This window comes from Polypterus senegalus, chromosome 7 (genome assembly GCF_016835505.1).
Source record: "Polypterus senegalus isolate Bchr_013 chromosome 7, ASM1683550v1, whole genome shotgun sequence".
Classification (NCBI taxonomy): Eukaryota; Metazoa; Chordata; class Cladistia; order Polypteriformes; family Polypteridae; genus Polypterus; species Polypterus senegalus.
In genome coordinates, this window is record NC_053160.1 from 26728099 (window position 1) to 26755320 (window position 27222).

A 27222-nucleotide genomic window follows, 5' to 3' on the forward strand; every position below is an offset into this window, starting at 1 on the left:
ATGTGTGTCAGTCAAACTGCCACTCATCTCTGTGCTGAAACCTCCGCTTTCAGAGGCAGGCTGCTTTTGGATGCCAAATGTCAGGGTGTTAATGCTGAAAATATGCAGACCTTGGCAGCTGAGAGTAATAAACATATTTGCAGGATGTTGTGTGGGGGAAAAGTGACATTAGGTAGGTGTCAAGTAGTGCTTTGGCTCATGGTGAGGGACTCTTCGGAGTGTGCTGCTGCTTTGTCTCTCTGGAGATCAGCGTTTACTTCTCCTGATGACAAGCTATTTTCAGAAATGAATGGCCATCCGGCCTAAGTGGATGCCAGAAAGCCGCCTCTTCCTACGTAAACTGAGCCAACCTTTATGAGACTGAAGTGCTTACATCTGCATATAGCAGCCCATAATTTGTTAAATTCACCTGTTTCCAATTTATCTAACTATATGTTGTACATGCACACAGCACATGGTCATTGAAAATTACTTCCAGCATTTCAAAATGTCACCCATTCATATCTTGAACTGATTTATTTTTCATGACAGGGATAAAGTCAGCGTAAGCTGGAGACGGATCAGCAGGTAAAAAACACTTCATCAGGGTCATCTCTGAAAGGGCTTTAAATCCACACCAGGCCACACTCTAACATACAGGGTCTTTTTATAATCATCGGTTAACCTCAAATATTCTTAATGTGGGAAAGATTGGAAGCGTAATTAGTGCTAACACCGAGTCCATTAAAATGTCACGCAGACATTCATTATGATCAGCTGCTTTATTTATTTTTCTCTTCTTGGTCTTTGTTCATCTTCATTTCACTGACGTAGTCTTAATTGTGCAAATGGTCTGTAAAGATAGAGGACAAGCCTAGTCAGTGTGATTCCATCTAATATCTACACATCATTGTCAGGAACATGTTTGGGAATTTTAGAGGTCATTTTATGTTATTACTATTTTTCTTTGAAAAGTCAATATTTTTGATTGTGACCATAAATATGTTTAATGTTTTATGAGTTTTCCTTGGTATTTTATCAAAAGGTCCATGTGCAGAATGTATGGAGGATTATTGTACAAAAATGAATTACAATCCAACGTGTTAACTACATAACAATACAGGCAATACATGACTTATGTTCTTGAGCCTTCAAAGAAGTCAACATATCCCTCGTATCCCTGGACTTGGTCAGACTTGTTGTTGTCCATAAAGACTCACTGCAGACTCCGAGTTTATACTGGTACTGCAGTGGTATTCTGCCTTTTCTATCTATCTATCTATCTATCTATCTATCTATCTATCTATCTATCTATCTATCTATCTATCTATCTATCTATCTGTCTGTCTATTATATAGTGTCATTCATATCTATCTATCTATCTATCTATCTATCTATCTATCTATCTATCTATCTATCTATCTATCATATAGTGCCTATCTATCTATCTATCTATCTATCTATCTATCTATCTATCTATCTATCTATCTATCACTACAAAGGTACATGTGTTAATATTATCTGTACAAATCCCACCAAATGATTATTTAAATGTCCACCCTTGTGTCTGTCCCTTTAGGTCGAGGGTCAGTCCACTCTGTTTAAATGATTTACACGACAATTATTAGATTCTGAGTGGACTGCTCTCTAGCACACTGGAGAAACATGAACATTTCCACCAAGGTTGCCGTTCAGTTTTGCCCAAGTTGGTTTCCCCACCTGAGGTCCTTCCAGGGCTCCACAGAAACCCTCTGGCTGTGGCCGTCTACCTCACATTGCCCAAGGTCTCATTCCCATGCCCCCATCATGTACTGCATTGTCCTGGTCTGGATCAGGTCTCCTTCTATGGTATTTGTTATTACTTTTAATGCTTTTTACCACAGTTATAGTGAAATGTTTTCAGACATTAATCTGTTAATGTTTATAATCTAGAATTTCTTCATTTTCATATTCTTATGTTTTTTTTTTTCTTTTTTTGGTTAGCATTCTCCGTTTATGCAGAGACTCGTGGGCTCCCGGTGTTTGACAGAATGCTTTGTTTCCCACATACAACCAGCAGATTGAGCAAGTGGCCATTAGTGTTAGTTATAAAGCAGCTTTTACCACCACTGAGCCTCTTACATAATCCCACCGTGTGGTTAGCGGATGACCCATATCTGGCGCCTTGTTTTTGGTCCCGCTTTAAGAGTACAGAGGGATTAAGAAGTGCAGGCCAGGCCAGTGTGACTCAGATTAATTAGAGCACTAAACTCCCAGAGAGAGCGGCCAAGCAGATCATTCACAGCTGTTATCCTGTTGGTTTAGTGAACAGAATGAATTAAACAAATACTTAGCCATCCAGAACTGCAGGAATCGCACCAAGTTGTAGCGAGAAAGAAGGAATGCTGGGACAATTAACAGGATCTTAACAACAGTCGCTCAATATGTGTAAAGAGGTGTTCTGTATACCAAGGGTCCTTCAATCGGGGTGATTTGACCCCCTCATTAGCCCATTCCTCTAGATGGCTCCAAGAGGACACATTTTTTTGTTTTATTTTCAGTTAACCTTTTGCCAGTTCTTACTCATTTAGTCACAGAATGGCACCAAATAGAAGACTACATTTCATTGAATTAATGAGGGCTTTTTTGTGATCAAATATTTATTGAAGTTTAAATTGCACTAATGAGCAACAGAAATAATAATAACTAATAATTGTCTAATAAAATAAACAGTCAAAAGAAAACAGTTGTAAAGACAGTAAAAACAGTAAATGATACCCCACCTCCACCCACCCACAAAATGAACCCTGTTAGAAAAGTAAAAACAAACCTGCCAGAGCAAAACCTACAAAGGAAACGCAGGCCAAACACCAGACCCCGCTGAGACAGGATTTAAGAAGCAGGAAGAGGAGAGCAACAGCAACCACCAGCCATCTGGCTCGGCAGAACTTCCACCAGAGCACACCATTTTGTAATATATGAAGCGTGTGAGTCATCTGACCCATTGAACACTGACACTCAGAGTTCCAGGAGAGTAACATTGACAAATGAAGCTTGCTAAGATTCAAAGGAGTTACAAAGATCAGATTTCCAATGAGAAGCTAAGGATGCATTTCCAGATTTTGTGCCAAGAAAAAAAACAATAGTGTCCAGCTGCAGAAGAGACAGCCTGAAGCCTCGGACACCTGAGACTTTTTGAGGCCCGTCATGGGCATCTCTTTTGACTCCGCCCACTTTCCATAAGCCACTCCTCTGTTTCGCTGAGGTACTGACACGTATATTACATACTGCGCTTAGTTCCTGCTCTCAAACCAGTGGACTTGGCAGTTCTGAGGCCTGTTTTATCTCCACATTTCATTAAATGTCTAAACTATCGAGGTCTCTCGGTTCTACATCCAAAGCATAACCACAGAATGGATGTGCCTTTTCTTATTGGTTATATACTGTATATATATATATATATATATATATATATATATATGTATATATATATATATATATATATATATATATATGTGCGTTTTTGGAAGTTAGCTTTTTTGTGTGAAAATAAAGTAAAATGAATCAATTTTCTAGGTAAAACAAAACAAAACATTAAAACTGAATTCAATTAGTAAATTATTTAATTGCACACTTACACAAGAGGTAAAAATAAATGTCATGTTTCTTCCATGAATATGAAAAGGTTCCATGCCTCATAGTGTCTGAAATGCTCGGATCTATTGGAGGCCTAAAACTATCCTGACTGCTGCTGGATACTTCTCGCAAAAAATAGCCCATGCTGGACAGAAGACAGGGGCAGAGGTGAGAGTTTCGACAAGAGGTTCAACTCCTGAAATATCTCCCCATAGCTCTTATAGCTCAGTCCTATAATCAGCCTGGTTGCTCTGCTCTGGATTTTTGTCAATCTCTTTTTTGTAATATGGAGTCCAAAACTGTACATATTACTCCAGATTAGGCCTCTCCAGTGTGTTATAACTGGTAATTCACCGCCACAAGTGCAAAGTACAATTGATTGTATATTTCTGATGAGGATATTGAATCTACATCCATGTGCTTTTACCTTTGCCACAACAGGCCGCACGGTCTGATTGTTGCCTTTCGCAGTAGGACCTCGTACTTGAAGACCATACATTTTCATGTATTTATTTACCAGTCTATCTCATCTTCTGCACTGCTGTTCTGTTGGTACTGTATGGGTCACAGAGGTAACAGCCTTTCCATGGCAAAGCAAATGTCCCTGCTACAGCCTCCTTGGCATTTCCAAATGTTCTCAGACCATCTAATACAGTGTTTCTCAATCTTTCTGCTGAAAGATTAGTGAAGACCCCCTTGGTTTCCCTTTGGTGACTTGTCTGCCATCAGCAGAGTGAATCACAGGTGGCCCCCCTTGGTGAATTGAGTACAAACAGTAGAGGTGGGGTCCCCCTTGGTGAACCAAGCGCCATCATCAGAATGGTGACCCACCCATGACGGACTTCATGACCCACAACTATTATAGACAGTGGCAAGTCGTGATCCACCGGTGTCAGCCCATGACCCAGTGGTTCAGAAAAACTGATGTAATTTACCCAACTCCTTAAATGTGCTAATAGATCATAACCAGATGGAGTAGCTTCAGTGGCAGACTTTTGTCACCATCCTGCTCCACTGACAGACTGCGGAGATCGTTCCTCCCCCACACTATGCGAGTCTTCAATTCCACCCGGGGGAGTAAATGCTAACATTAATTTTATTTTTATTTTTTTCATTTTTTTCATTTTTTCATTTTTATTACTATTTAATTTAATATTGTTTCTTTGTATCAGTATACAGTAATCCCTCGTTATATCGCGCTTCGACTTTCGCGGCTTCACTCTATCGGATTTTAAATGTAAGCACATCTAAATATATATCACGGATTTTTCGCTGGTTCGCCGCTTTCTGCAGACAATGGGTCTTTTAATTTATGCTACACGCTTCCTCAGTTTGTTTGCCCTGTTGATTTCATACAAGGGACGCTATTGGCGGTTGGCTTAGAAGCTACCCAATCAGAGCATGTATTACATATTAACTAAAACTCCTCAATGCTATAAGATATGCGTCCCGCGCGGAGGGAGCTTGATTGTTTGCTTGTCTCTGCCTCTATCTCACACTCTCTGACATTCTCTGCGCCTGACGGAGGGGCTGTGAGCAGAGGTGCTGTTTGCACAGAAGCTCTTTACCTAGTGGATACGGACACACCTCTAAGAAATGTCGCTTCCAAAAGCACACTTATTGATTTTTTGATGGTTTGCTTTAATCTCGCTCTCTCTCTCTTGGACATTCTCTGCGCCTGACGGAGGAGATGTGAGCAGCGGGGCTGTTTGCTTAGAAGATACTGACGCTCCTCTAAAAAATGCCGTGGCAAACTTAAAAGCACACGTTTTGATTTTATGATTGTTTGCTTTTCTTTGCGAGCGCTCTCTCTCTCTCTCTCTCTCTCTCTCTCTCTCTCTCTCTGAAATTCTCTGCTCCTGAAGAGAAGAAGATCTATTTGCATTCTTTTAATTGTGAGAGAGAACTGTCATCTCTGTCTTGTCATGGAGCACAGTTTAAACTTTTGACTAAAGGGTGTTATTTCATGTCTAGAGGGCTCTAATAATGTTAACAGTGTGGGAATATCTAAAACTAACTACACAAACATTTGGTTTCTACTTCGCGGATTTTCATCTATCGCGGGGGGTTCTGGAACGCAACCCCTGCGATCGAGGAGGGATTACTGTACTGCTGCTGGATTATGTGAATTTCCCCTTGGGATTAATAAAGTGTCTATCTATCTATCTATCTATCTATCTATCTATCTCTATCGATTACAGTCCGAGAAGCATTGCTGTTGTTGAGAATACGAATGTGGACAGACCACCCAGGCCAGGGTCTTCACTCCATGACCACTGTCCAATCCAACTTCCAGAGCAAAGTGCAAAATCTAGATGTTCCCTGGGGTGGATGGGAGTAGGAAGGGGGTTTTGGGACCCCCAATTTAACATTTTGGTTCCCCTTAATAATAACAGCATGTATTTATATAGCATAAAAAAGTGTAGTTTACATGAAGTACAGTAAATTAAATAAATATGAAATAAGCAAATAAATAAAAAATGAAAATGCAAATTTAAGGAAATTATGGATAACTTAAATTACTGTTAACTATACACAGTTTATAATGGCTAAAGCCGGAGTCCATTTTGATAACATACACTAAGATCAGTTGGCCAGGGAGGAGAGGAAGAGAAAACCTCCAGAAATTTGAAGAAAATAAACGGCCAGGGGTTCATTGACAAAAGACCACCCAGCCAACCCAGGTTTTCTCCAATAGATACATGTGATAAAGTTATTTAATATCATTATGTTGCCCCATCCTAGAAGGTTTGATGCAGCCGGTCCAGTCGGTGTATCTGCGTCCCTTCCAAAGTCACAGATGGCTGCAGAGTACTTGCAGCAGGTGGCAGTGCTGCTGGACGTGGTGTCAGAAAATTAGAAATAGAAAAAAAAACACAGAAAAGTCCACAAAGTCTTATAAAAAACAATGTTTATTAATTAAAAAAAGCAAAATACACAAAAGGCTTTATAGAACAAACAAAAAGTTGCCAAAGGCAATTCCGGGAAACAAAATCCCAAAAGACACAATCCAAAGGAATGCCTTTAATCCAGAGCCATAAGAAGTCAAAAACCCAGAAAATAATAAATCACAAAGAGCACAAACATTTTCAGTTCCACCAAACACCAGAGCTCATTCAAAATGAACCTCAGACTTCAGTTCCCAGCAGCCTTTATAGAGCTGGGGATGGCCCCTTAACTATTATGGATGGGTGGTCCTGTCTCCTGTGTCTGTGGTCTCCTCAGTCGAGAGTCGTCAATAAAGATCTCTTCTGTTTGCAACATTCGAGCCCTGATGTTGGCTCAAGATCTATGTCAACAGCATCCACATATAAAATACAAGGAACTAAATAAACAAAAAATAAAATAAAACTGACTTAAAATACCTGACCTACAATCCACCGTAATAAAAGGACAAGTGTCTGTCTGCATCTGTGTGTCCCTCTGGTTGCTATGTCTCTGTTATATGCCCTTTGGTATGGGATTTCTGTGGTGGGCTGGCGCCCTGCCCAGGGTTTGTTTCCTGCCTTGCGCCCTGTGTTGGCTGGGATTGGCTCCATCGGACCCCCGTGACCCTGTAGTTAGAATATAGCGGGTTGGATAATGGATGGATGGGTATGGGATTTGTAAAAGCAGTGCTAATGGTTGTGATGCACCATATGTTGGAATGAAAAATGTGATGCATGATGTTGCCACAAGCTTTACGAAACACAGTCCAATAAAAGGTGCACTGCACCTTACTGAGAGTAACCGGCAGACAGACAGGAATGAGCTTATCCACCTTAACAAAAGTGTCGATGTGTGTGCTTGTACATCTATGTGTTCATCCAGTTGCTAAGATTAGGAAGAAAAACGTGGAAGAAGGGTTAAAAAATGTAAAATGATAATAAAAAACCAAATAAGAGTCTAAAAATAAGAAAACTGGTCTTATCAGCTCATTTTGTTGTCTGATGCCAGGAAACAGCAGGGTGGTAGCGACTTTCTTGCATCCACTCAGGCCATATGAATGTGGTTTATACTGTAGCTGTAAGGCTAGTACTAGACTGATAGCTTTGTGTGGTGGGCAATGGATGAGTAACAATAACAATAAAATGGCGCACTGTCTGGAAACCAAAGCCCAACACCACTAGGCTTGAGTCGCTAAACTAGGCCAATGTGGTAGCAGCCACTGCCACATTGTTCTTACAATACTCTTGGACTATAAAAATTGTACAACGAGCAATGTGAAAATGGGGTGGTGGAGGGGCTTGGGGGGCTTTGTCCAAACAGAAAATGGCCTCCACAAGTAAGAGAATGGGTGTGTGTTATTATACCAGACCAAATAGACAATCCATGGATCAAATACAAAAGGGAGGTCTGTGTTGACCACTTCAAATTTCAACCCGTCTCAGATGGGTAGCACAGCTAGTATTATAAAACAATGAATGATCATGAAAAGACCCCAAAGATGACCAAAGGAAGTGCTTTAAACATGAGCTAGAGGAGGACCCCTGGCTTGACCGTAACACTGGGAGCTTGAGAAGGCTGCACTCCACATTGTGCTGCCCTGATTCTGAGGGGGCAATCAGGGAAACTGCAACGTCCCGTCACTCACGAGAGCTGTCAAAGTCCAGCTTTCACTGAATTCAGTTCTTTTTAAAACCTGCAGTTTGAGATCTCCTGACCTTATAAATTTCAATGAATACAAGCATCCCCCATAATTGAAACAGTAATAAAAAATGTCAGCTGCTTGTTGGGTCTGCTGCTATAACAGTTTTGTTTTGTCTTTTTGCTTTGTTTTCTTTGCCCACAGTTCCACAATCAGTAAGCACTGGGAGGCAGAGTTGGCAGCTCTGAAAGGCAACAATGCCAAGCTGACGGCGGCCCTCCTGGAGTCCACAGCCAATGTCAAACAGTGGAAGCAGCAGCTCGCCGCCTATCAGGAGGAAGCTGAACGGTTACACAAAAGGGTAAGTGTGGGAAAAAATAGGCCATCGGTGGTCCTGCTCAGTCCCAGGTCAGGCCAGATGTGACAGTGTGCTGGCCTGACCTGGGATTGACTGGCACCCTGGTCAGGTATGGGTCCTTGTCAAGTGCCTGGTCCTACCTGGATGTGAATTGGATTCATTAGGTTCATTAAGCAAGTAGGTGGTCTTTCTGGGCTTACCCATAGGAAAGCCGTGTCGGAGGGCTGACACTGTTGAAGCCCAAGGATTTTTTTGCAATATCTTTTCGCTTGTGTGTATTCCTAATCTCTATATATAATCTTCATTTGGATCTTGATCTTTGTTTGTCCGCGAATGAATTAGAAGAAGAAGCACTAGATGGCAGTAGAGAGACAGCTAAAACACAGGCATTGCATTAAGAATCTCCTCCAGGCTTATACTGCTAAAGACTGTAGCACTCCAGTCACACCTCAAAACACAGACATTTAAACTAAACAAATTGTTGTGCTTTAAATTAACTAAAGAGATCTTCATTTAGATCTTGATCTTTGTTTGTCTGCGAATTCCACGCATGCGTAGACCACCTTCCAGTTTAGTACGTTGTTGTTACTCACGGATGTCAACAATGTGCCGGAATAACGAAAGGGGTGGTGGACAGTGTTACGCTGGTTAGCTCCTGAGGCCTGGTCAGAGAATGAGATTGCCGAAGATAAAAGGTACGTGCCTACGTAACATACGAATGAAAGAAAGACAGTGGGGAAAATAAATGACAACGTAACAGCACGTTCCAGAAATTATTATTGTTACGTTGTAGCCGGCGAGTGCTGCGCGTCTCACAGTTGTACCGTGGCTTGCTCACATGTCAGTGAAGTGATCCCTATTTATGCTTTAAAGAGCCTGGATACCTATGTGCCCCCCTTTTATAACCATTGCTCCGTGTATATTGCCTTACTCTTTGGATTGCCAAAAAGCAAACTGCGAGATTGGAGAAAGGTTGAGAAGACATCGTGAGAGGAAACGACAGCGTCGTGAAAATGAGATGGACTGTGAACGGACAGAAGCAGAAATGCTCCTACACCTCCACATAATTATTATTCGGACAGTGATTCCGAGTAGGCCGTTCCTATGGAATCAATATATAAGGGTTTACTTTTGTAATTTTGTTTCCCTTATAAAAAATCATAATGCTGTGCGACGAAGGGCCCAGTTCACGACTGGCAGCCGCGTTTAAACAGGGAGCCCTTCACAGACAACTTTAACACGCGCAACGTAGTTGTGCGCACATAGCTAGTTAATGAATATAATGAGAAGTCAAGCAAAATGACACCTTTTATTGGCTAACTAAAAAAGATTACAATATGCAGGCTTTTGAGGCAACTTGCATGTTGTAATCTTTTTAGTTAGCCAATAACAAGTGTCATTTTGCTTGACTTCTCATTGCATCCACAATGGCTACAACACCCTAGTACTAATTGATGAATATGAAGCCTGGTTGGTCTGTCTGATAGCACACTCTTCGTTTAATATCCCAGTCATTTTGTGTGTGTCGTGCATAGGATGCAGAAAGCAACTCCAGTAGGAGGGCCCGGAGGCGCATAGGGGGGTATATTTAAGGCCGGGTGATGGAGTTTGCTGTGCCAGTTGCAGCATTCAGTAAGGTCATGAAGACAACCCAAAGCTGACTTATTCAAAGTCTGTTCAAAATTTTTACAAATTACAACTCTGTATCGACAACAAAGCTTATAATTAGAAGTGCCTCATCAGGGAAGGTCCATAAAACGGTAGCGAGACCAGCTAGCTGTGTTGTATGGTTTGGAGACGGTGGCCCTGACGAAAAGACACGAGGCACAACCGAAAGATGCTATGGTGTTCACTTGGAGTAATGAGGGTAGACAGGATTAGGAATGAGTACATTAGGGGGACAACACAGGGACGACAGTTTGGTGACCAAGTGAAAGAGGCTAATTTGAGATGGTTTGGGCACGTGCAGAGGAGAGATGAGGGGTACATCGGGAAAACAATGTTGAGGATGTAAACCGCTGGGCAAGAAGAAAAGAGGAAGGCCAAAGAGGATGTGGTGAGGGAGCACATGAAGGCAGAAAATGATATAAAAGACAGAGAGAGATGGAGACGGAACATCCGCTGTGGCGACCCCTAAAAGGGAGCCGCCTAAAGAAGAAGAAGAACAAAAAACAGGAGAAATTACTCATATCTTCTACTCACTCAGAAATGTTGTCCCCAGTTTTCTTTTTCTAACATCTACTTGTGCTACATTAAAACTTAGGCTTCATTCTGTTTCATCATAGCTTATTTCTGTGCCATAATTTGCATTTTTTTGTAATAGAAATCTAACATCTTATTAAACAGGACAAATGAGTTATCAGGCAGGAGAAAAGCTCTTCATTGTATCTTTTAATTACTCCTCGGCAAAATGCCTTGGACGGAACATTCTTTAAAAGGAGTCTGTTACAGCGTGATCAGAGAAACAAAGAATAGACGTTCATTTTATAAACTGTTGAATTTACGTACAGTGTCAATCAATTCATACATTTTACTCTGGTTGGTTCGTTGGTTTTTGGACATATAAAATAAAAATCTCTTATATTTTTTTCTGGTTCTTCTTTATGCACTTGAGTTGCGCCACCACCCGTGAAATTTCTGTCCATTCTCGTTTATAGGACATCTGCGGATTTCTTAGTCATCCTTCGGTACATTTTGTGCATTACGTCAACCTTTCTTCTGGTACATTCTTTATTTACTTGACCATCTCAGTATTTTTCCTAAAGCAGTTCTTACATTTCAGTGTACATTTTGTTGTTCACTTGACATTTATCTGATTTCCAACATTTATTAACCTTTTATGCTATTCCTTTAAGATGAATGCTACTGTCTTCCACACAGTATTCTTCTTGTCATACATGTACAAGACACAACACGAAAAACCACTTATTTATTTAGTATTTATTGAAAATAGCTTTTTTAAAACTACAAGGCTTTGCTATGATAAAAAAATATATAATTTTTCAGATTTATTGTCACGCATACATGATGCAACGACATTCTTATTTGCACGCTTTCTCGACACACACCACACCATCCCTGTACTTGTCTGGTGGCCCGACTCTCACCCTCTAGGTTATGTCAGATATCTTCTTCTTCCTCTTCTTCTCTTGGCTACTCCCATTAGGGGTTACCACAGCAGATCATCTTCTTCCATATCTTTCTGTCTTCTCCATCTTGTTCAGTTACACCCATCACCTGCATGTTCTCTCTCAACACATCCATAAACCTTCTCTTAGGCCTTCCTCTTTTCTGTCAACTCTATCTTTAACATCCTTTTCCCAATATAACGGTACAAAATATAATAGACAGCAATGAGTGAAGTAGGGCAAGTGTCCTTTTGCATGCAGCTTTTGCAAAATTGATGCCAAAATTCATTTCATGTGCACTTTCTGTATATCTGAAATGCGTCTCAAAATGATTACCAGTAGCTTGTCACATTTTATGTTAATACTAGTTGGGTTAGCCATCTAAGAGGGGTTGAAATCTAAGTCAGTTAATGTTTGTGATGTGCCATCTGTTGGAATGCATTTTATTATTAAAGATGTTTGTGATCCATCATCTTTTTGAAAGACGGAGACACAGCAACCAGATGGACACACAGATACTTAACTCAATCCCATCACCTTCACTGCTCTTAATATGTCAACCCATGGCATCCATCCATCATAGTTTTCTCAAACCCACCAGTTCAGAGTCATGGGTGTCCAAAGCCTACCCTGACAGCATTGAGCGCAAGTGAGGAATCGGCTATGAATGCAGGGCGTGTGGGCCTCTGGGCCCTGTCAGTGAACTGCGTGTTGCATGACTCCTAATTTGGTTTGGTCTGCTTTCTTAAATATCTCTGGGGTGTGGTGGGTTTGGTTGGGCACCAGTGGAGGGTTTTTCATCAGAATTTGAATATGGAAATGTCTTTCCTTTTTTTTTGGTTGCTTTACTGTTTGTTCAACATCAATAAAAATTTGCTTACAAGGACCCATCATTGTAGCGCCTGCTCACTCACAGTGGTGCCAGTTTAGGATGGTCAGTTACATTAACGTAACATGCATATGTTTGGGATTTGGGAGAAGAAAGCAGAACTCCAGAGAAAACCCCCATGTAGATATGGAGAAGACTCTCCATAAAGGTAAAATTCAAATGTAGCCCTGACCACCACCAGCTTCTGGTGATGTACACTGGGAGAAGGGTAAATCTGCCCAATTAATTCATTGTGAGTGTAGTGCAGACCACATCTGATCAGGTCCGACGTTAATAAAATGTCATTCTTCTTGTCACATCACATTTCACTTTACTGCTGAAATGATTTCTTTTCAGTAAAAGTTAAAGTTGGCCTTGGTGTACTCAGTACCCTTCTACTCTGAGGGTTTTGCCAATAAAGTCACGGTTATGCAGACGTTGCTTGCTTTTTCACAGGTGACAGAGTTGGAGTGCATGAGCGGACAAGCCAACGTGATCAAATCCCATAAGACCGAGCTGAACCAAACCATAGAAGAACTGGAATCCACGCTGAAAATGAAGGAAGAGGTAACAACATCCAGCTCCATTATAGTGCTTTTTGAAACATCACGTTGGCACAGAATTTGGACCTTTCTGACAGTCTGGAACTTACGTAATAACTGTTCTGTTTTGTTTTTTTTCTCAGGAAATCGAGAGACTGAAGGAAGAAATGGAAAACGCACGTCAGTTGCAGGCTCAGAGAGATACGCTTACAAAGAAACTTCAGGTAACAGGACACTTTTGTAATGGCTTCCCTCATGAGACTTTGGAGGAGTTCCTGGTCCAGAGCTCTACTGGGCACTCAGGATGTATTCCTTCACTTTTTACACATTTTTTTAGGTTGCAGTCTTAAGCTAAAATCGTTCAAATTCATTTTTTTCCCCTCATCAAACAACACACATCACCTTGGAATGACAATGCAGAACGAGGCAGGCAGGGTGGCACCGTGGTTATGGCTTTGGACTTCAAACCCTGAGGCTGTGGGCTCAAATCCCACTACTGACAAGTCATGTGACCTGCCTGTGCTAACCCCTTAACCTAATTGGAAAACCAAAAATAAATGCTGTAAGTTGCCTTGAATAAAGGCATCAGCCAAATAAGTAAATGGAATGTTAAGAATCTTTGCAAGTTTATTAAAAACAAAAAACTGAAATATCCCATTGACACAAATATTCAGAGCCTTTGCTTGTCATCATTAGATGTTTCTAGAGCTTGTTTAGAGGCCACCTGTGGTCAATTCCATTAATAGCACATGATCAGGAAAGGCACAGAAGGCCCTGCAGTTGAGTAAAAACCAAGCCATGTGGTTGAAGGAAATGTGGGCCGAGCTTAGAGACAGGATTGTGTTGAGGCACAGATCTGGGAAAGGCTACATTACTAATGTGCTGAGTGTTCCCAATAGCACCATGGCCTCCATAACTCTTCAATGAGAGACGTTTGGAACAACCATGACTCTTCCTAGAGCTGGCTGCCCAGCCCAATTGAGGAATCATGGGAGAAGGGCAGTGGAAGGAGTGGTGATCAAGAACCTTATGATCACTCTGTCAAAACCCGTGTAGAGCTGGAAAAAACTTCCCGAAAGACAACTGCCACGACTTCACTAGTCTGGGCTTTATGATGGAGTAGCCAGATTTGCAAAAAGTCACCTGAAGGATCATGCTCAGGTCTGGTGAAACTATTTGTCTTCAATTCTAAGCATCAACTTTGGAAGAAACCAGGCAATGCTCCTCGCCTGCACCTTACCATTCCAGCAGTGAAACATGGTGGTGGTGGTAGCATCAGGCTGTGGGGTCGTTTTTCAGCAGCAGGATCTGAGAGACCAGAGAGGGTTGAGGGAAGGCCAAATAGAGAAAAGTACAAGATCTCCTTAATAAAAACCTGCACTGGACCTCAGACTGGGCCAACGGTTCACCTTCCAACAGGACAATGACCCAAAGCAAAGACAACACAGTGAATGTTCCTGAGTGGCCCAGCCAGCGCCTGGACTCGAACCCCATCAAAAATCTCTGGAGAGACCTGAAAACAGCTTTCGACCGACGGTCTCCATCTGACCTGACGGAGCTCGAGAAGATCTGCAGAGAAAAATGGCCGACAATCCACAAGTCCAGGTGCGCAAAGCTAATCGCGAAGTCTCCAGGCTGGAATGGCTGCCAGTGGCACTTCAACTAAGTACTGGGTAAAGGGTCTGAATGTTTATGTCGGTGGGTTGTTCCAGCATCTTATTTTACATAAATTTGCAAAAATGTCTAAAATGCTGTTTTTACTTTGTGATTCTGAGGTAATGAGTGTTGCTTGATGAAGAAAATGTAAATGATTTTAGCACAAGGCTGCGACATAACAAATGTGAGGGGGTCTGAATACCTACTGATGGCACCGATGTCTTACCCATAACTCACATACGGCATTCTAGGATGTGCTGTACATACTGCTGGACTTTGAGGGGATTTTCAATTTAGTGTCAATATATTTTACAGTACAATGAAAAGCATTTACAGTGCCCTCCATAATGTATAGGGTGATCCAGATCTAATTATGCAATTTTCATTATGCTATAACTTATTAAGTTTATTACATAGAAGAGCACCCAAAAAATCCCGGACCATCGAGAAGTATGCAAAATGACGCCATGAGGAATCGTCTTCGCGCCGAACTGGAATCGTCTCCGCATAAATTGAAGTCATCCAGACGATCTGGATCTGCATAATTAGATCTGGCACACCCTCTATGAGACAAAGACCCCTTTTTCCTTGATTCCCCCCTCCGTTCTACAGTTTAAAATTACAAATCAGACACTTCAGACATTGCAGACCTTCATTTAAGGGTATCTGCATACATTTCAGTTTCACCTTGTAGAATGGACAGCACTTTCTCTATGTGGTCCCCCCATTTCGGTGTAGCTCTCATAAGTTTACTTTGATTTTTGTATTAAGTTATTTCTTCACCTCAGAAAATCGTTAAGCTTCTGTGGTCAAGGAGTTCAGTGGTTGCGTTCATTTTTTGTTCTGATGCATTTTTTCTGAATGTTTCTCTACGAATTCTTGCTCGAGTGACGCTGTATTGCTTTTGTATAAACGCTGACCTTTTTGCACATTGTGTGATGTCGCTGCTGTGATGGGTTAAAGGTCAGAGCATACAGAACTCTGCATGCGGCTTATTATATTAGTTGGATCGCTTGGTTTGGACTTCATTTTCGTTCTTGCCTTTCGTTTTGGCTAATGTATAAATCGTCTTTCTGGCCCTCAATCCTCTGGCTTCGTCATGTTTTGTGCTCCGTTTAAATAGTCGAAATTTGCTCATTTTTCTGACTCCCATCTATGACTGTTTTTTTTGTTTTTGTGCAGTCATTACAGTAAAAACATTATATAGTACAAGGTAGAACAAGCTCTGCACCTCCGCGTCTTTTCTTTTGATGTGTATAAGAAGACCGTGTGCTACCAGGCCGGAAGATAAAATGTTTATTTATTTGGCTGATGCTTTAATCCAAAGCGACTCACAACATCTGAGATGCAGTTGGTTGCATTTCTTTGTTTTTTTCGATTGTAGCACAGGTAGGTGAGGTGACTTGCAGTGTCAGGATTAGACCCCAAGCTCTCCTGGTTTGAGGTCTAAAGCTTTAACCAGTTTTCCACAACGCCTGCCTAAGAGTTACCTACCCTGGCTTGTGGAAATATGGAGGAAAAGTGTACTATGAACTTGAGATTTGGCACACACTTCACAGCTTAATAAAAAAAATTTGGACGTGAACGTCAGTAGGCGTTACACCCTGGGAACCAAGTTACCCGAATTATTCAATAACACTTCAGTAATTATTTACTGCTCTGATGCTGATCTTTCTGATCATAAAACAGGTCCTTATGATAACCAAACTGACGAGAAGAATTCATAATTAATCTCAGAGGTACGGTATTTGAGGGATCATCTGGAGCGCCTCTTTCTCTTGCACAAAACTAACCGGCACATCATCATCATCTCATAACAGGCTTAAGATTCGAGTTTGGTATTTTGTCTGTCCAGCTGTTTTAGCTCTGGACCGTCCTCAAGAAACAGTGACACACAGACAGACAGACAGACTGACACACACCCATCATCAAGATTATCATGGGACCGTAAAACATCAAGAACTGTTGAAAACCAGAGATCGACATGTTTGATAAATCTAAAGATTTCGCTCCTCCCCATAGACGATAGGTTATGGTGGGGGGAACAAACCAAAAAATGACATGCATATGTTACTGCCAGAAGGGCTCTAACTCCGTTGGGCCCTTGAGCAAGGCCCTTAACCTAAAAAGGGGTGCTGCACAATGGCTGACGCTGCGCTCTGACCTCCAAAGCTCATGCAAAAAGACAATTTCTCTAGGAGGAACTTCAGAATTTCTTTTATTTTTTCCTTGGACTTTTTAAATATCATTTGCAATTCTACACTATTGGTCTCTAATGGGTTCTGTCAAGTCATAAACTTTTTTTCTCTCCATTCTGCATTTAATCATTAGACTAAATTTTTTACTCGGGCATCGCTGCAAAGTACTCTGGGTAAGTAACATAATAAAAAAAAACATTTTTGGGTGGAGTGCTCCTTTAAAAGCTGAAGCTGCATATCTGCCTTTATCTTAGTTAACAGATAAAAACAAAAGATTGTTGATCGTGTGTGTGAATTTTTCACTGTTGTGATTTATACTTCCGAACTTCAGGGCTAATGTTTTTGAACCATAATTTAGGATTATTATATTTGGCTTAAATAAAAGATGGACCTTTGGTAAACAAATCTTCTCACAATGTTTTTAGAGTTTCTTCAGGTCAGTTCCATTTAAAAATCTGTACCCCCTAATTAAAGAGCCAGAATAATGATGTCATAATGATGATGATGATGATGATGTGACCTCTGGGTGGGCCTTGATCCTGATGATGGGCAGCCATGTCTTAGAAGCGGGCACCGAGGGGACATCTACTATAAAACTAACAAAGATTTAGCTTTAGGACACCAGAAGCTAATAATTTCGAGTGTCAACTGTATGAGGTTTTTTTTTTAATAATAATACTAGCAGATTACCCAGTGGCTTCACTCACTGAGCAGAAGGGAAAGAAATAAAATGCACAATCTGGAGGAATTTCTGCCTCGCATCAGGCAACTGACGCCTGTGTGACATGGTAGCCTGTGAAGACTGCATCTGTCGAATCCGATTCTGTTCAGCACGTTGTTTGTGAGGCCCTCGATTGTGATTGTCGTATACGTTGATCAGCGAGCCTCCTCTCTCGATCTGCGTCTGTCTCACTTTCTCTGTGTAACCTGACTCTTTTTGTCGATGTTGACAGTTCCCCAATAATTTTTTTTTTGGGATTTGCCCCGGTATTTTAAATGTCGGCATAAACCTAGACTGTTCGGTAGGGGCCGTGCTACCAAACGATGTCATCTGAAAACACAAATTGTATTTTGTAACGTTCTATAGAAAATGAGTTGAATGTGAAATGGCGCCAGAAATAAGAGACAACAACGGTACCGGTGGATGACTTAAAGGTGTTAATTTCACATTGCCGTCTGAACAACACATCCCACGTGATTCAAATTGAAACCGCGCCTCTCAAGGCGGTTTAGAGTTCGGCGCAGTTAAAAAGTGGAAAGAAGCAAAGTTGTTTTCTTCATCTCTTCTACTATCAAGTACTGGGAATTAAAAAATGTTACAATGTGGCAGTTTTGTCTGTCTAAGCACTGGAGTCCAGAGCGGAGGGCTGGGAGAGGACGACGCAGGGCGCACTTCTAAGGGATAGATCGGCGTGTTTCTGTGTACTTCTTTTCAATAAGTGATTAGTAAACTGCGCCCCCCAGCGTTCACTTTGTTGTTCTGACCCGTCGCTGCTGAAGGCGGTTTACAGCTCGGCGTAGTTAAAACGTGGAAAGACGCAAAGCTGTTTTCTTTATCTCTTCTACTATCAAGTACTGTCTTTGCATCCTATGAAAAATTACATTCCAAATTTAACATTCCAGCTACACATTTCTTTCACTATCTTCAAATCAGGAACTTTGTTAAACAGAACCTTCCAGATTTTCCTCATCTTGCACCCTCAACCATGCTGGAGTCCAGAGCGGAGGGCTGGGAGAGGGCGACGCGGGGCGCACTACGTAATACGTAATTTCCATATCGCGTGGTCATACGTAATTTCCGTTTCAAATGTGAAAAGAATTTTATATATATATAGATTAATGTTATAGTGTAATTCATAAACTGAAAGGTGAATTTAGGCTAGCTAGAAATGAAAAGAAAAATTAGGATGTTTCATTTTAAATACGGTACATTTCATATAAAATGATTATAATAATTTAAAACATTATTTAGGCAGCATGGTGGCGCAGTGGTAGCGCTGCTGCCTCGCAGTTAGGAGACCCGGGTTCGCTTCCCTGGTCCTCCCCGCGTGGAGTTTGCATGTTCTCCCCGTGTCTGCGTGGGTTTCCTCCCACAGTCCAAAGTCATGCAGGTTTGGTGCATTGGCGATCCTAAATTGTCCGTAGTATGTGGTTGGTGTGAAGGTGTGTCTGTGTGTGTGTGCCCTGCGGTGGGCTGGCGCCCTGCCCGGGGATTTGTTCCTGCCTTGCGTGCTGGGATTGGCTCCAGCAGACCCCTGTGTTAGGATGTAGCGGGTTGGATAATGATGACGGACTAAAACATTATTAACATTTGTGACAGAATTTAACATTTTTATTAAAATTATTTATCATAAGATCAAAAAAACGAATAAAATATGCTCATTGTAAAGGACAAGATTTTGGTAACTTTTTATTTATTTCTCAAATTTATGGCTAAAATAAGAGATGATGTTGATTGGGGTCAGTGATGCATCATGCATGTATTTAACATTTCCCAGATTTTCATCACCCCCCATTATTTGAAAACTATAAGGCATAGTTAAACATGACAGATAATCCAGTACAGCAGTTTTAATCACAATTTGAGATATACTGGTTAAAAAAAATTATGCTGGTCTGTTGTGGAACATCCCGACTGAAGAAGATAACAGAGGTTGCCCAGACCTCATTGCTGGTTGTGAAGGGAACCCCATAACATTTGTGATGCCCAGGGTGCATACAGCCACCCTACCCCGACACAGACAGGCAGGACACAACTTTGCCACACAGCACACGGTTTATTTTTTCAGTGCAGCACACAATCCCTTTTGCCGCCAGTCCTTCCTCTTCTTCCTCCTCCTCCACTTACTCCCACCTCAGGCAGGCTTCCCGAATGGAGGGAGGTGGCCCTTTTATGTTGCTCCAGGTGGCTCATTAGCATTACCCGGAATCACTCCCCTGGCAGCCCTCACGGAACCCAACAAGGCTGCACCAAACTCATGCCCTGTGAGAATCCATGGTGGCACAGCCGCCCAGGAGTGCTGCCCTCTAACGTCCTAGGGTAAGGAGTGCCTCGCAAGTGTGGTCTCCCCCGGTCCTTCCATACTGAGGGCATCTGCCACACAGCTACACAAATGTAGGTCCACCACTGGCCTCACCCACTAGAAAAACGATAAGACATCAGGACTAATAAGGACTTTTGCATTTGTTGCAATGATGCGGCATCTGAAAACAGAACACTAATTGGTTCTCTCATTTTTTTTTTTTCATTTCCTGCAGGAAACAGAAACGAGGAACAAAGACTTGGAACTTCAGTTGGCAGAGCTGGAGCAGCGGTTGGAAAAAAGTCAGACGGAGCAGGAAGCCTTCCGCAAGAATTTAAAAACGCTACTGGAGATCCTAGACGGCAAAATCTTTGAACTGACGGAACTGAGGGATAACCTGGCCAAGTTGATAGAGTGCAGTTAAAGCCTCACCTGGGATTTTCTTCCTCCTCCTCCTCCTCCCCTACGTCCACCCCGATGCCCCATTAAACCCTCCTCACCCACCCCAGCTTTACCACACATTATGAAGAAAACAAGAGTTCTTCCTGCATCATTCGTCTGTCACAGACTGAAAGTGTTTGAAACACTGCAACTGCTAATGATGACGGGGGCGATTTTTGGTAACCAGTCCTTTTGGATTATTCCGTTCCACTGAGAAATTGTTTGCTTTATTTCTCCTTTTTTTTTGTTTTTCTACTATTCCAACAGGTGATATATTGTGAGTTTGCTTCACCTCAAGTCAGTGAGCATTATGATTAATATTGTTGTTATTACAATTATTATTATCAATATTAATTTCTTCACGAAAGGTGACATTGCTATGGCAGCTGAAGTTCAGATTGCATTTTTTTCCCTTCAACTATTGTGTTTCTAATATCATCATCGGTTCAACGGGATGTGTTACTGACTTTGTAAAGCGTTACCAAGAAGAATATAATGCAATTTTCTTAATAAATAGGTAGCTACAGGAAATCTGTTAGAACAGCCATATTACTTACTCCCCAGTGAACAACTGCCCGTCGAGTTTTTCGGAGGTCTGGTCAGAAGTTCCGAGTCGTTTGCAGTCAGACGGCTTGCACCAGGCTGGAGTCGCACGCCCCTGTTTACACTGAGCAATACTAGAGGGAGCCTTGGGAGACACTGGAAATCTCTGAGTCAGGTATTCTACACAGTTTAGTTACTGATTTATTTATAGTGCTTTTTAAAGTCTGCCTGTAAAAAAACAAATATATATATATATATATATATATACGTACAGTATATATATATTACAAGAAGAGGTCAGGGATAGCGGACCTACACACCCCTAGGGGGCGCCTCGTTCTAGAGAAACCTAGTGCAGAGCGTCTTTTCTAATGAAGCCGTCAGGGGTTCTTTTCTTTCTATTCCTACTCTTGGACTAATTTTTACATGTAAACGTAATTAAATACCAGACTGTTTGGTGACATTCAGAAGACATTTTATTGAAGTGCAATGTTACGTTTGAATCTTTTTTTTTTTTTTCTTTAATCTCATGTGTAAGTGAATGAAAAGGAAGGAAGGAAATTGTTTCTTCCTTGGGATTTTAATTATTTTTTTTTTGTTTCTCTCGTCCCTCTTGAGTTTTCCTTTCGGTTTTCTTTTTCTCTTGAGCAGTACTTGGTATTATGATTGTATTTTTAAAATGACATAAAATATTTTGAACTGTTTTCAGAAACCAGCGGCTTAAGTTGGTACTGTCTGAAGTCAACGACGTGATGCAATTAATGATTACAGGAAAAGAACAAATTGCCAAATACCTTTTCCTGCACAGTATATTTATAAAATCTGTCTTTGTTCGAAGGAGGCCCTCATTAAGAGCTTACCAAGACTCCAGGTATGAATTGTGGGGTTTTATTGTTATTGCCAAATAAATCTCTTGACGCCACTTGATGAGAACTACTTGTTAAGAGCCTGCGTAGCGACCTCCTGATTATAGTAAACTGTACGGGGGGGCTGCAGGCCTGCAGTCGTCAGCTTTAAAGCCTCAAAATGGGGGAATATCCTTAGACTAATTCTTTATTAATTTAACTTTTCTTGTGATGGATACAAAATTGTAATCTAAAGAATTGGATTGGTATTCTTTTGGTAGAACCTTCTCTCCTTTCTAGATACTTTAGACCGTAGTTTGACCTTAAGTAGTTCTCTGCAGGTTGGGAAGTTCAAATAAATGCTGTTGTATAAAAATCAACCCCCTTGGTTTGGGTGCAAAGGGACCCTGCAGTATCCAACAGAGAGGTGGCTAGGAATCTACCGGTGATACATGGGTATCGGTCGTCTCTATATTCTGTTTAGCTAATTGAGCTGAAACAAGGGAGTCCTGTAAAACGACAAATTACAAGTTTTATTTTGAAATACAGTGACACTATTATAAGAAGTTGTGTTCTTTGGTCTTTTTTATGTGTTGTTACTTTACAAGGTTCAAGATACCTCTGGATACCGATAAGGAAAAATGAAATCTTGATCCCGGGCCTAATTCAGCATTCACGCATGAAAATGTTCTTCTGACTTCAGCAACACGTAAGTATAAGAAATTTATGTAAGAAATACGCAGCGGGAGCCCACCATGCAGGATATCACGCTTGTATTGCAAGGACGGTTGTGCTGACGACCCTTTATTAGACAAATGCTTTATAGAGTGCGATGTCAGGGGACAATGAGCCGAAAAGTCAGCAGGAACAGTTGGAGGACCAACCGAACCACCCCATTTAACGTAACAGTCCAATAAACAGAACTTAACCAGGGCCACGAGGGAGGCAACAACAGAAAGATTTTAACTCTTTGAGGGCTGAATATTTTATCCAAAGAACACAAAGCAATGGTTTTACCCAGAAACCAACATAAAATGTCTATTACTGCGTGGTGTGGCTGTCAGTACACCAGGAATGTTCAGCTGCCAGGCTATCTTTGTGTGGCTGGTGGTGGCAGCAGCAGTCGCAGTCATTGTAATTGGCGGTCCTCCCAGGCGGATGTTGCCATAGGTGCGTCAGCTACACAATCCTGTTCAGCACCACGATCAGCTGATGCTGGTACCTCTCGTTCGTTTTCAATCACTTGCATCAAAATAGCAGTCCCACAAGTCAGAGTCCAATTCAGTGATAAGATGCAAAATGTCATCCACTGATTTCTCATCAGATGTCGATGCCATCTTTGCCGTTATTTGCTCCTTGCTACTCATGTGAGCACAGGGAATCTCCGCCAAACCAAAGAAACTAAGATTCCTTCTATCAAAGAGAGTCCAACTAAAACATGACAGCGGGTTTTGTCACCGTTTACAGTTGATTACCGCCGTCGACTCCTCCTTTTGACACAAGTCAACGTCAACACCCACCCTGAAACAGTTAAAGGCCAATGTGGTTTCACGACAGTAAAGACTCTTTCGAGCAGTTCAGGGTCTGGTTCACAAATGTCACCATTCCTTCTGGGGACATCCAAATTTATAAGTCAGCATTCTCAGGACATTTTGGGCATCTCTCAGTTGCCATCACTGGGCATCCTGTTGGTGCTGCAGAGTGAAAACATGAGGATACTATTAGTGACAGTCCAAAAGGTGATCTTCAGGTGCCCACGCGTGACAATGACTATACAAGAGAATATTTAACGTACCGCTGAGAACATGTTAATCTAATGTAAATAGGAACACGTATGGGGGTGTTAGATAGATACAGTGCCCTCCAGAATTGTTGGGACAAAGACACATTTTTCTGTAATTTAACCCTCTGCTTCTCAGTTTAAAATTACAAATCAAACAATTCAGACATTGTGATTAAAGTGATTAAGTGAACTTGCATACATTTTATAACACTGTCTAGAAATGTTTTTCTACAAGCTCACCGCCCCCCAAAATGTTTGGGGCAATTGGCGTCATAAGTGTTTGTGATTGTTCAGTTGTGTTTCATTGCCTTAGTAATGCAGAAGTACGATATCTCGGCCAAGTCAGGAGTGACCTTGGGGGGCTACATACTTAGATGAACTTGGCTGTCCTACTTAAAGCAGTTCGACAAAAGGCCACGGAAAAACTTAAAAGACTAAAAATGTTACATAAAGGTTTTCTGCTACAGTGCATCGTCAGTGAGGTTTCCTTGGGTCATTGGGGGGTTTTGAATTTTTCTCATCCCGTCTGGGAATGATCAGACCCCAACCTCTATCACAGCAGCAACAGCCCACAACTCTGTCCTCTTCATGCAAAGCCACCTAGTGCTTCCAACGCAGATTGTATGGCCGTACCCCCCAAAAAATACCCTGCAGGTTGAATGGTTTGCAAAGTCTTCCGGCCTTGAGTTTGACGTAACGCCACCACGGCCCCTCCTACCAAGCCACGAATATGCCGATTATTTCCTTTAAAAGGTGCCGATCAGCTGCGGACCTCACTTTACCACACACTTCCCCCTAAGATGCCGCTAGTTGCACGGGAAGGCTCCATGCCTCATCCAACCCCGTACAACTAGTGGCACAGGCCCGTGGCGTGGCCCTATCCTGCACTAGAAACAACAACAAATAATAAAAGCACTAAAACCAACCCAAGTCCCCTTGTAAAAACAGGACATTAAAAAGAATAAGACAATAAAAACAATCAATAAATAAATGTTCATTAAAAAGTTCAGTCTTTAACCCTTAAACCACCACATACTTGGGGGGTTAATGCACCCCCTGGGTGCCAAATACTTTTTTTGCTGCACTTTTTAAAGAAACGTCACAATTCACCAAGAAAATGTGAAATTTTAATGGAATTTTTTTCATGCAAAGAGCATCACAATTACTGCAACACTGATCATTTTACACACTGCCAATGAACAGTAAAAACTATTAAAAAACAAGTGCAACAATCTATTTAATAATATGTACAAAGTGCAACTGACGCCATTGATGAAATTCAGTAAATCACCGAGCCAACGCCACTTGAACTGGCTGCACACAAACACACAGAGGCCAACGCGGAGGCTCGCAGGCTCGTCTAGTGCAGCGGCTCAACACAGGGACAGTGAGGCCGATTCACTAGGGGGCGCCGGTGGTCATGAGCTGGCCGCTCAACCAATGGACGGCACGGACTGATCAGCTCCAGCATGCTAGCAAACTGCAGTTGGAACCGACTAAAACCGGTTGTGGTGTTCAGCGAATGTACGTCGCCAAATATTCTCGGCTCCGGCTTATTGGCAAATTGCATTGGGAACCGACTAGAACCGCTTGCGGTGGTTTAAGGGTTGAGCTGTCCTCCTCCGGCTTGGGTCGACGGGTTCTTTAAAACAGCCACTTGCTGCTCCATCTCCTGTTCTCCGGTCCCCATTGCCAGCTCATCCCACCCTGCCACCATTTGGGGTAGAAAGCAGGAAACGAGACAAAGAGATCAATCACTGCGTCATATTGGAGACCCTGACGGCTTTCAGACATAAGTTTGTGGAACTGAAGCGCCGACTCTTCATTTGTGACGTTTCCCAAGGTAAGTGAAGGTTGAACCAATTCAGTTAGGACACTGCCATGACGAAGACAACAGGCACCCTTCACTGTGCTGCTTTAATGGAGGAGGTCATCTCCCGGTCTGTGTTAAGCACACTTGCCTGCAGGCCCATTAATCGATTTACTCCAAAACAAGATGGGAGGCAAGCACTTGAAAGGAAAGAGGAAGAATTTGTCGTTAAGCCGCACTCACGTTAATCAACTGGAACTGGAACTTGAAATGGAGAAGCAAGGATTGTTCCATTTGTATTCATAAAACGCCCTCGGATTCGTGTCAATGCCATTAAAGTTGTTCGTCGTTGTGACTCGTCTCCAACTTGGGCTGTAATAACAGGTTACATTTGACCTAAAGCTTCAGTTTCAAGTGATTTGCGGGGCTCTTATGTAACGGCCGGTATTTTTGTGTTGTCACATGGGGGCACATCTTAGTTTTTAACAACTGAATCAGTAGTATGGAGAATGCAGCCGGCGCAAAGAGAAGAAATCGAGCAAAACCAAATCTGAAAGAATGTGTGCCAAGTTTACAGCGTGAGACGCTAACACACACACTTCACGCACCGTATGTCGCACACTGGATATCGGTTAGACGTTGTAACGGACAGCCGGGATTCTTACCCAGCTTGGAGAAGGCGCAATACCTCCCCTGGAGGACAGAGGGCAGCCCCCCTGGCATACTACAGCGCCACAGAGCAGGGCTGAGCCCACCTCACACCCGGGAGGCGATTGTGGGGGCCGCCTCACTCCATTCAGGGAGCCGGAGTTGGGAGGTGGAGGACGAAGGAGATGAGAGGGACTGAGTGTTGGTGCGTGTTGTGTGTAGCACTTGGCCTCTGTGTCTGCGGTGTCCGCCGTTTGGGGAGCTGCACGCCCACTGTAGTTCTACGTACAGTATGTACACGTACAGTATTTATATATTTACATACATACATTCAAGCCAAGGATTCAGGAAGTAGATACACAGACCTCTTACGACTTCACAAGATGCTTTTTAGTCGACTAGATTACTGTAATGCACCCCTCACAGGACCACCTAAGACAGACAATAATTGGTTACAGTGAGCCTGTTGTTTCGGTGGTCCTCTCTTGAAGTGATGTTACCAGCCCAGCACACCCCACTGGACATCATAGAGTTGCAGAAGATCTGGAGGACGTCACCTCCCACATTAAAGGAGTGCGGCCCCCTAAGGTAGAAGAGCCTGCTGTGCGTCCCACCAGAGAGCATCTACCCGTATGTCCTGCCACTATTCAGGGAGTGGATGTTTAGGTGAGGGTGGCAAGGTGACGCAGTGGGTGGCGCTGCTGCCTCACAGTAAGGAGCCCAGGGTTCGCTTCCCGGGTCCTCCCAGCGTGGAGTTTGCATGTTCTCTCCGTGCCTGAAAGTGGGTTTCCTCCCACAGTCCAAAGACATGCAGGTTAGGCTCATTGGCGATCCTAAATTGTCCCTAATGTGTGCCCTGCGGTGGGCTGGCGCCCTGCCTGGGGTTTGTTTCCTGCCTTGCGCCCTATGTTGGCTGGGGTTGGCTCCAGCAGACCCCCCTGACCCGACCCTGTGTTAGGATATAGCAGGTTGGGTAACGACTGACTGACTGGATGTTGAGGTGGTCCACTGCCAGTACTCTGGGGGTGCACATCAATGACAGGTTGGCTGGTCCAGTCAGATCCTTTCACTTTCTGAACTCTTTATTGTGTTGAAGATTTCATTTTAATTTGTACAAATGTACTGTTTTTGCCTGTGGATGTGTAACCCAAAATGAAAAACATCATCACGTCAGTCTGTGGGTTTGGGTCCTTGACACGACTCCAGCACTTGACTGCA

General features: G+C 42.4%; 1 protein-coding gene across 1 annotated transcript in view; it reads left to right on the forward strand.

Annotated features, from left to right (window-relative positions):
* The window catches only part of homer1b (homer scaffold protein 1b), a 254861-nt gene extending 232532 nt beyond the window's left edge, over window positions 1–22329 (forward strand). Inside the window, exons 6-9 of the mRNA XM_039758379.1 lie at window positions 8366–8522; window positions 12972–13082; window positions 13201–13281; window positions 20170–22329. Coding sequence (XP_039614313.1) covers window positions 8366–8522; window positions 12972–13082; window positions 13201–13281; window positions 20170–20358 — 538 coding nt within the window. The 3' untranslated portion in view covers window positions 20359–22329. The remainder of the gene's footprint in view (window positions 1–8365; window positions 8523–12971; window positions 13083–13200; window positions 13282–20169) is intronic.
* The last annotated feature ends 4893 nt before the right edge of the window (window positions 22330–27222 follow it).